Genomic DNA, 10,947 nt, shown 5'->3' on the forward strand with positions numbered 1-10,947 from the left:
TCAACTTGCCCACTGTCTTTCCAGATCCATGATCCTGCTCAATCCAAGCAGCCAGTTACCTTCTTCATCATCCACTTTAGGAAGAATGCCAGTCTCTTCATCGAAGTCCGGAAACTCTTCTTTGGAAAGCACATTGGCAGCAATCATCTAATGCAAGGACAGAAGGCAATGTCTGTAACCCACTAGGATCACAACTCTTCCTTCGTAGGAGTTAACACAGAAGTTCCCATAGGAAGCCTGGGTTTTTTTGTCCCTTCTGACCCAGGACTGTGGGGCCTCAAACACCATCTATCACACCCCTGGGCAGTGCCTAAGGAGGGCTCAAGAGTCTCACCCCCAGGAAGTGTAACCTGCTCCCTCCCTGCTTTTCCCAGCACAGCCCTGTGCACATTCCCCGTTACATAACATCCATCTGTGACAATGATGTTTCCATCTGGACTTTGAGTTCCTCAAGGGTAAGGAACCATGATACATCCATCTCTGTAGCCCTAGCATCTACTCAGGGCCTGGCATCCCATGGCGCTGACATACACTGACGAATGGTGAAAACAAGAACCTAAGCGCTCCACTTCTACAGACTCATTTAACCCCCACAACGCCACCACTACCCTGTTTCACAGATGAGGGCACTGAGGCACAAAGAAGTCAAGTAGCTTGGCTCAAAATCGCACAGTTAGTAAGTGCCCAGAAGTCACCCTGGGCCACTGGGCTCCAGGGTCCGTCCTCCTAACTACCGTAACATGCAGAATAACTCTGTGGCCATAAAGGCAAATGGCCCCAACCTGTTTGATCTCCCACTTCTCCGGGTCAGAAATGCGGGTAAGGCGTTTGCGCTCCAGTGAATCATCCTCTACTTCAGGGGCACTGACGAGGGAGAGGTGAGTTGGTCTGTCTGGATTCCTCATTGAAGTCTCCTCATTGGTCTCCCCAACAAGATTCCGTCGTCGATTGGGGTTTAGATCTTCTCCAGTCTCTTGATCCACATCCTAAAACACATACAAAAAAAGGGAACTCACTCATTCTCTGTCCTCTTATGTTTCCCTGGCCATGAGATGTAGAAACTGACTGGGTATCTCACCTACCTTCATGCTCAGACTGGTCTTGGTCCCAGTGAAGGACAGTACTTTGACCTTCACCCTCTGGCCTTTGCTCACCACATCTGCCACATTGGCCACACGGCCTTCTCGCCGGAGCTCAGAGATGTGCACCAGGCCTTCCCACCGCTTCCTAAGGGAGAGTCACACACATCTGGAGAATGCCTAAAATACCTTTACCCCAACAGATTTATTGTTGAAACTCAACAAAAGGAAATGGTCTTAAACTCCAAAACTTGAAAATACCAAGAAGGTGGTCAAAAAATAAAATAGTGGGGCACCTGGGTGGCTCAGTCAGTTTAAGTGTCTGACCTCTTCAATTCCACTAAGGGTTGTGATCTTATGGTTATGAGATCAAGCCCCACATCAGGCTCAACACTGAGCATGGAGTCTGTTTGTCCCTCTCCCTCTGCTAACCCCGCCAGCCCCATGCACTCTCTCTCAAATAAATAAAATCTTAAAAAAAAAAAAAAAAAAAAAGTCAAATTCTAACAACCTAATATAGTTGACTTCATTAAAGCAACATTAATCATAACTTTTTAGAATGTGAAAATCCCCAGTGATAAGAGAAATTCTGCACATCACAGGTGTGAAAGAAGAGTACCGGCCATTACCTTAATCCCTCCAGCTGCACAAAGCATCCAAACTGCATGATGCTGGTAACTTTGCCATTGTAAATGTCTCCGATGGCAGGCTCTTCTGGGGGAGGACGGTCCACATGCTTATCCCGCCATCTGTCCAGATTCCTCTCCCCATACTTGTCCCGGTCCTTCCTATCTTTGGGGGGACTCTGACTTCTGCTCCTGGACCGATACCTAGACTTCCCTTTATTCCTTTCCCGGGTCCTGGAACGTGACCGGGAGCGGGACCGGTGTCTCCTTTTGTGGTCTCTATCACGGTCTCTGTCTCGCTCCCGATCTCGGTCCCGTTCTCGGTCCCGGTCGCGGCTCCGGCTCCGCTTCTTCTTCTTCGTCTTGTCCCTAACAAATCAACAAACACCTGTTTGAAAAAAGAAACCAGCCCAATTTCATGTCTCTGCATCCCAAAGCACCCAGCACAGTGCTGCATACATCAAGTGCCTACTGAGTGCTGAACTGAATTAGAGTTTCTCTGTGACACCCCTGCAGGCCAATAAAAGAGGAGGTCACAAACATATTCAGCCTCCTTCAACCCAGACTTCTACCTTATGAATGACTTAGCATTCGCTGTGTAAATACTCTTTGCAGGGAGCAATGAAGGAGATCTAACAATGTGGGACATGGCCGGTCTAGATTCTGTAAACTTGCCCAAAATTCTGCTTAGCAGATCCAAGAAATTCAACTATCACGATATCCTAAACCTCCAAAGGCTAAGACACTAAGAACGAACCGGTGCTCGGCATCTCGCTGCTTGTCCGGGCCCGCAGCACTGGGCATTAAGGCCTCTAGTTCCTTCAGCACATCCACAGCGACTTTCACGTCATCCTCATCCAGCATGGTCTGTAACAGCCGCGGCCGGTGAAGTTAGGAGGAGAGGGGGAGAAAATCGTGAACATCCGCACTCCAGATCCCTCTACATCACTCCAGCCCCTACATCACTGACCACTTTATGCAGAGGGAAGCAGAGGAGAGGCAGGTGGTGATTTCCAGCAGAAGGAATGAGCAGAGGCTCTTGGAAATCACTGCTACGTTTGGCAAATTCCCTTTCTCTTTCATACAAGCCTAGCCTACAGAGGGCAATTAGCTACCACCCCTCCTGCAAAAGCATCCAAGGTATTACTATAAATAGAAAATAGATGTTAAGGGGGCTCCTGGGTGCCTCAGTCAGTTAACTCTCTGCTTCTCAGCTCAGGTCACGATCTCAGGGTCCTGGGATCAAGCCCCAAATCGAATCAGGCTCCCTGCTCAGTAGAGAGTCTGCTTCTCCTCTCCTTCTGCCCCTCCCCCTGCTTGTGCACTCTTGCACACTCTCTCTCAATCTCTTTCAAAGAAATAAACAAAATCTTCAAAAAAATAAATAAAAACAAAAACACTTCTAACATGTAATAGAGCAAAAAAAATCTAATTTCACATATCAGTATATGTTCTAGAACCTTAAGCTATTCCATACTTATTTCATATCCCTAATCACTGCCTCCCCACAACTGTCAATCCCATTTCCCTCAAACATCATTCTCTGAACTGGAACACTATTCTAGGCATAGTGCACATTCAGGGAGTTGACCAACACTTTCAATTTGAAAAATATATTACAAGGAACACAAACTTAAAACTAGGAACTAATGAGACAAAAAGCAAAGGGACAGGGATGGAGGAAACACCACAGTTTAGCAGACATTCTCAAAATAGTATCAGTACCCGGACAGAAGGGTTGTCTGGCTGGCAAAGGACTGGGAAGAGTTCCTTCAGCTTTTCTTTTCCGGTTTTGGGTTTAACAACTGGATCTTGTTTCATCAAAGAGCATCGAGGAGTTAAAAGTATAGAAAAAGAAAAAGAGAAAGACAGATTTAATATTTTTAACAAAGAACCTCAATATCAGATTTGCATCAAACTAAAAACCGAACATGGCATTTTTCTTTCTACATGTAACTCATGTACATTAATATAAACATAATCTGATTTCCTAATAATAACACTGATGACAAAACCCTCAACAAACTATCTGGGCATGTGGTAGGGTGTGAGGGTGGGGAAAGAGATACATAAGAATTCATTTGATTAGTTATGTCTGAGTTTAATTTTACGTCATCTGGGAAATGTTACTAGACTGTGAACATGGCTCAAGAGCTGCCACAAGGGAAAAGAACACAATTTACAGGATGCTCACGCTCTACAGCGTTCTGGAAGCTAAGCACAGTCAGACACTCTACTCACCTTTGCTAGTAGAAGGCTTTGTTGGAGGCCGCATGGTTTGTATGAGGCGCAGCAAGTTACTAATAAGAGAATCCTTTGAAAAGAAACAGAACAAAAATTATCAGCCCCTGAATTAGTGCTTAAAACCACTAGTTTTAGGGGCACTTAGGTGGCAACTGTCAGTTGAGTGTCTGACTCCTGGTTTCAGCGTAGGTCATGGTCTCAAGGTCATGAGATTGAGCTCCATGTCTGGCTCCATGCTCAACTTGAGCTTAAGATTTTCTCTCCTTCTGCCACTCCGCCCCCCACACACATGCACTCTCTCTCACCCTCTCTAAAAAAAAACACATCTTGGGGCGCCTGGGTGGCTCAGTGGGTTAAGCCGCTGCCTTCAGCTCAGGTCGTGATCTTGGGGTCCTGGGATCGAGTCCCGCATTGGCCTCTCCGCTCAGCGGGGAGCCTGCTTCCCTCTCTCTCTCTGCCTACTTGTGATCTTTCTCTGTCAAATTAATAAATAAAATCTTTAAAAAAAAAATAAAAAAATAAAAAAACACATCTTAAAAAAAAAAAAGAAAGAAAAACTGGTTGTACACCTGAACGGAGCTAGCTGGAACAAACAAAGCACAGAGTATCTATATGACGGGCATGAACCTAGCAAAGTGGCTTCAGAGAAAGCTGATATTTAGGACTCTTTGGGGGGAAAAGTAATTCAGTTCCATTCAACCATTTTTATTTTCCACTGTTCAGAATTACTTCCAAAACCTAGACTCTTTTGCTTTTGACTTCGGATTCATAGAACAAGACTATAAACACTCATAAAGACTTAATGATGGAAATCCTGCCCCACTTTCCTAGAAAGGCATCACAGGAAATCCGGTTATATCACCGCTGCCGTGCGGTATGAAAACATTACACATTTACGGCTTTCTTTGATTGGTATGTACAAATTATCTCCTTTCTCCACCGAAATCCTATGTGAAATCCTATCAAAATTTCAGTAGTGACATTAAAATAAAACAAGGGTCCCTAGATACACATACCGTGAATTCAGCGCCATTTTTGACCAGGGAAGCCTTAAAAGTATCAAAAGTGGTATTCTTCTCAGCGAGACTGATCACAAATTCAGCTGCAAAGGAGAAAAGGGATTAAAACTGGAATGGAGACCAGTAAAAAATCACTTTCAAGTACATTAAAAGCCAAACCAATTAGCCTATCCAAGAGTCATAAAAACCAGAGAGCGCCATCCAGTGAGAGTAAAGAGAATTTAGAGTACCAAGATTATCCAGGTATGTTCCAGTTCATTTTCAGAAATGCAAAGATATTACTACAGAATGGCTCGCCAGGCCCTTCACGCACCAAAGCGAGAAAATTTCTCCTCCCCCAGATCATCACACTCTTCTCACAAGACTAGTAGCTGACCACATTGCCATAGAGACTCCAGAGGTGACTGTACCCAAAAGCAAAAGCCCTCCTTCCCCCCTCCCATCTCCCCCCATGGAAGCACACAGTAGGAAGCTTTCTACAGTTTCAGGAAGGTCAGACCCAATCCATCTACGCCAGCCAGGCGGCTGCTGGGTGATACAATCTCCAAGTTGATCAAAGACTCACTTGCCCCCCAGATTTTTCTCTACAAACCTGCCCAGTGTTGGAAATTTCTAATATTAGAGATAGTTATTAAGTAAGAGGCTTTCGGGAGCAAAGTGCATTTTTTGAGGGACTGAGATAGTAACATTCACGCTGTAAACCCCACAGGAAAGCGGTAATGGTTTCATCTGGATTTTAAAGCTAAAACGTAACAATCATAGCATGGGAGATCTGGATAACTAGCATAAACTAGTGCTCTCATACCATTTCCGAGCTGGCATTTCTATGCCTTTACCTTTTTGATGCCATTAAGTAAAAGCCAAATGCCATCAGAGTACAGGGACAGAGCTTACACATAACAATGTCAATGGTCAAGGCTTTGTGACCGCCCTGTTGTGCCCAGAAAGCACTATGCTAAGTGCTTCACCAGAGTTATCCCCATGTCTCACAACAGCCCCCATTGGCAGATGCCATTATTGTCCCCCCGCCTTTTTTTTTCAGATGAGGAGGCTAAGGGTTTGAGATGCTGACCTACCCTACAATAACTGGTGGAGCCAGAGTGGAACCGAAGCAACCTGACTTCTGGGTCCACATTCCGCAGAGAAATGTGGAGAGAGAAGTCAGTCACGTGGTGCTGGGCACGCAGTGCTCGAGAGACTACTCCGAAGCAATCAGCAGCACATTCACACTGCGGCTGTCATTAATCAGGGGCTTTTTCTTAATTTTCAAAATTACATCATTAAATTAAGTCAACAATCAAAGATGAACTAGTGAGTCAGAATTTTTTAAGATATATTGATTTTTTTTAAAATTTTTTATTTATTTGACAGAGAGAGAGAGAGAGATGATAGGTAGGCAGAGAGGCAGGAGGAAGCAGGCTCCCCGCTGAGCAGAGAGCCCAATGTGGGGCTCAATCCCAGGACCCTGAGATCATGACCTGAGCTGAAGGCAGAGGCTTAACCCACTGAGCCACCCAGGTGCCCCAAGATATATTGATTTTTGAAAGAGAGAGAGAGAGTGATCAGAAGCAGGGGGAGGGGGAGAGGGAGAAGCAGGCTTCCCTCGGGGCTGGATCCCAGGACTCTGGGATCACGACCTGAGCTGAAGGCTGACACTTAAGGACTGAACCACCCAGGCACCCAGAATTTTTTTTTTTTTTTAAAGTGAGTTCTACACCCAATGTGGGGCTCAAATTCACGACCTGGAGATCGAGTCACATGCTCTACCAAATGACTTAGCCAGGCATCTCAAAGATGAATTAGTGATTAAAAACAAGTCGGTGCTGGAGCGCCTGGGGGGGGCTCAGTCATTAAGCATCTGCCTTCAGCTCAGGTCATGATCCCGGGGTCCTGGAATCAAGCTCCGCGTGGAGCTCCCTGCTCTGCAGGAAGCCTGTTTCTCCCTCTCCCACTCCCCCTACTTGTGCTCCTCTCTGGCTGTCTCTCTGTCCTGAAAACAGGAAAAATAATGAAACTGATTTAAGTAATAGTACATCAGGGTGCTTGGGTGGCTCATTCCGTTAACCATCTGACTCTTAGCTTTCAGCTCAGGTCATGCTATCAGGGTGGTAAGATCAAGCCCTGCATCAGGCTCCCAGTTGAACATGGAGGCCGCTTAAGATTCTCTCTCTCCTGGGGCACCTGGGTGGCTCAGTGGGTTAAAGCCTCTGCCTTCCGCTCAGGTCATGATCCCAGGGTCCTGGGGATAGAGCCCACATCGGGCTCTCTGCTCGGCAGGGAGCCTGCTTGCTCCTCTCTCTCTCTTTCTGCCTGCCTCTCTGCCTACTTCTCTCCCTCTTCCACTGTCCCTCCCCCACCATCTCCCTTAAAAAAAAAAAAAATACATTAAAACCAAAATCAAAAGAATCAAGTCAATAAATAAACATAAGAGTAGCAAATAGGGTGGCTCAGTGAGTTAAAGCCTCTGCTTTCCCCTTAGGTCATGATCCCAGGGTCCCGGGATCAAGCCCCCTCGGGCTCTCTGCTCAGTGGGGAGCCTGTTTCCCTTCCTCTCTCTCTGCCTGCCTCTCTGCCTATTTGTGATCTCTGTCAAATAAATAAAATCTTTAGAAAAAAAAATTTTTTTAAATGTAAGAGTAGCAAATATAGGGGCGCCTGGGTGGCTCAGTTGGTTAAACAACTGCCTTCAGCTCAGGTCATGATCCTGGAGTCCCGGGATCAAGTCCCACATCGGGCTCCCTGCTCAGCAGGGAATCTGCTTCTCCCACTGACCTCTCTCCTCTTATGCTCTCTAATACATAAATAAAAATCTTTAAAAAGAAAAAAAAACGAGCAGCAAATATACACCTTTTAGATATTAAACCCACTCTGGCAATTTAGTTTCAAATGAACAATACTATCTCATTTTTTCCAACTTTAGTAACTTTAATGTTACTGGTTTTATAATTCTGTGTACAACACTGCGATATTGAGATTTATAAGAAGAAATATATGTTTGGTCTCCATCACCTTTCCCAGCACAGCACTCCTAAAAGCCCTTGGAATTTCAGAGGTGTGGAGAGTGAAACAAGTCTTTTGTTACATTAAGGAGATGACTTTAGGAAAGCTCCTCAAAAAGGGTGAGGAGCTGCCTGGGAAACCAACCATGTGTTTACCGACTGGAACTTGCAGTCCCACCTCTGACCTCTGGAGAGGGGAGAGGCTGGAGATTGAGTTCGTTTACCAATGGCCAACAATTTAATCAATTATGTCTTTTTATTTTCAATTATGCCTATTATAATAAATCCTCCACAAACACCCAAAAGGACTGGGTTTGGAGAGCTTATAGCAACGTGAACACATGGAGATTTGAGGACAGTGGGCACTTAGAGAGCATGGACACTGGTCAACCTTTCCCATATACATGCTCTACACATCTCTTTTATCTGGTTATCCCTGAGTTATATCCTTTTATAATAAAGTAGTAAGTAAAATGCTTCTCTCTAGGAGTCGCCCTAGCAAATTAATCAAACCCAAGGAGGGGGGTCATTGGAACCTCTGATCTATATATAGTGACTTGGTGGGCACAAGTTGACAACCTGACCTTGCAAATGGTATTTGAAGTTTGGGGTGGGGCAGTCTTGTAGGTCTGAGTCCATAACCTGTGGGATCTGATGCTATCTCCAGGCAGACAGCATCAAAACTCAGTTCAATGTAGGATTACCACCCAGTGTCACAGAACTGCTTAGCAGTCCTGGAAAAAACACACATTACAAATGGCGTCAGGGAGCCCTCGCTGGCTCATTTGGAAGAGGGTGCGACCCCTGATCTCAGGTTCGTGAGTCCAAGCCCCATGCTGGCCACAGAGATTACTTAAATATTTTTAATAAATAAAAAAATGGTGTCAGAATTACAAACAGAAAAAAAAAATTGTAGTCTACCTGCAGATTAAATGGAGTCTTCAGTCATATATAGGCTAGAAAATTATGGCGTTTATACCTCATTCTATTTTTGTACATAATGAGGTTAACATCAAAACGATTTAACACTGGCTCATTAAATGTTTGCTGAAGGAACAGACAACCCAGAGAGCAAACTACAAGAGTGTCATTCATTACCATCTAAAAGAGAGGGAGAATGAAGACAAATGATACAGGACAAGCTTATCTTGACTGGGAAGCAAGAAAAAAGGTGAACTAAAACAAACTGGCAGCAACGTATCTTCCTAGGTGTCACATGATAACCCCGGAAAAAACACCTTACCGTCCCCATTTCACAGATGAGGAAAACAGCTTCAGAGACATTAGGTATCTTAATCAAGATCACACATCTAACCTCCCTGACCCCTTTTGTCACATGCCCTTTCCCCTCCATCTCTTCAGTTGATGGCTTCATCTTCATTTAGAAAAGAGAACAATTAAATGGAAGTCTCTCCCTCATCTTCCTACCACCAGTCCCTAAACCTATCTGCATCTACAACCACATTCTCTGTCCTCCTTCCTATTAAAATGGATCAAGCATCCCTGTACCTATCAAAGGTAAACACCTCCACTGACGCTTTTGATCCCTTCCTCCCTTTGCTTTCATAAGGACTCCACCTGCCTGTGGCCTTAGCTCTAGGCCCCCGGCCTTTTTCAGTTCCACCTTTTGGTACATTCTATCCGTAAACGCCTAATAAGTGGTTGAGAACAGTTAAAGGGAGACTTCGAAAGACTTGGGATTCCAGATTAGGCTAACACTTGATATGTAACTTTGAGGGGGATCACTTAATTACTCGACCCTTAGGTTTTGGGGGTTTCTTTTACGTTTGTATTTATTTACTTGACAGAGAGAGCAAGAGAGCGCACAGGCAGGGGGAGCGGCAGATAGTGGGAGGGGGAGACGCAGGTGAGCACGGAGCACCACACAGGGGCTTGATCCCAGGTCCCTGGGAACATGACCTGCCTGAGCCGAAGGCAGACGCTTAACCGACTGAATCATCCGGGAGCCCAAGACCCTTGTTTTCTTAATGGAAAAACAAATACTATCTGACACGGTCGTGTGAAGACCAAGTAAGATAATGTAAGTAAAGCCCTGTGCATAATATCTGCCCTGTCAATAAAGGTCGGCCATCATTATCATCATTACGAAGCGGCTGCTGCTGCTGCTGTTGTTAACGCTGTTTAATTAACTAAGGCTGGGGCTGGGGAGGGAGCAGGGAGCAGGAGCGATAACCGCTCGGGGTTTCACTGATAGCTCTGGGCAATGGTCTCCTTAACACCTCAGCCTGGAGGGTTCTCAAGCGGGGGATAAGGCCGCTGCTTCCCTGGGCCCAAGTATCTGCGACAGAGAGGGAAAGAGACTCACAGAAACACAGGTACTCAGCCCATCAACCCCATTTCTCCTTCCGCTTCCCTCGACCCAAGCCCAGAGGCCGCGGGGGCCTCCTCCGACTTACCCAGATCCTTGTCATTAATCCCCAGGTGATTGTCCAGCTCGGTGCAAACTTTGGACACTAAAGACAGATACTCGAGTTTGGCGAGTTCTTCCGCGGGGCCTAGTTCTGTGGTGGTTACGGCTCCCGCCAGGGCCACAGCCACCGCCATGGCTAAGGCCGCCGCCGCCCAGCTTTACAGCCGGCCTTCAGAGCTACTCCCGGCCTGCTCCGGTATTCACTTCCGGGTCGGCGCACGTCCCTTTTGTTTACAGTAAATTGAAAACGAATGGAATTTCCCGTGACGCAGCCTACGAATCATAGAGATCAGACAGGAAGTGCTTAAGGAAGGGACGGCCAAGTGGGTTACTCTGTACGCCGGCAGCGCCCTCTACAGGCCAGCGAGCTTCTCAGGCGGCTCTCAGGCCCAGAAACGCTCGCTCTCAGCGCTCTCCCACTTGACGTCGGCAGAGGGCGACCGTAACCTGCGCAAAGGGCGTCGGGAAGTTACGACCATAACGCCTCCTGCGCGCCTGCGCCTGCGCTTTGAAAAAGGAACCCGAATTCAAGCCTAGAAAAGGCAAAAC

The 10,947-nt window shown here is 46.1% G+C and overlaps 1 protein-coding gene across 1 annotated transcript in view; it reads right to left on the reverse strand.

The window, feature by feature from the left end:
* DHX8 (DEAH-box helicase 8) overlaps positions 1 to 10,605 on the reverse strand; it is a 31,406-nt gene extending 20,801 nt beyond the window's left edge. The window contains exons 1-9 of the mRNA XM_059147960.1: positions 10,385 to 10,605; positions 4,966 to 5,051; positions 3,947 to 4,019; positions 3,431 to 3,516; positions 2,463 to 2,572; positions 1,709 to 2,074; positions 1,083 to 1,227; positions 783 to 986; positions 60 to 147 (exon numbers count right to left, since the gene is read on the reverse strand). Coding sequence (XP_059003943.1) covers positions 60 to 147; positions 783 to 986; positions 1,083 to 1,227; positions 1,709 to 2,074; positions 2,463 to 2,572; positions 3,431 to 3,516; positions 3,947 to 4,019; positions 4,966 to 5,051; positions 10,385 to 10,532 — 1,306 coding nt within the window. The 5' untranslated portion in view covers positions 10,533 to 10,605. The remainder of the gene's footprint in view (positions 1 to 59; positions 148 to 782; positions 987 to 1,082; positions 1,228 to 1,708; positions 2,075 to 2,462; positions 2,573 to 3,430; positions 3,517 to 3,946; positions 4,020 to 4,965; positions 5,052 to 10,384) is intronic.
* Between the last annotated feature and the right edge of the window lie 342 nt (positions 10,606 to 10,947).

The sequence above is a fragment of the Mustela lutreola genome, chromosome 15, assembly GCF_030435805.1.
Source record: "Mustela lutreola isolate mMusLut2 chromosome 15, mMusLut2.pri, whole genome shotgun sequence".
Lineage (NCBI taxonomy): Eukaryota > Metazoa > Chordata > Mammalia > Carnivora > Mustelidae > Mustela > Mustela lutreola.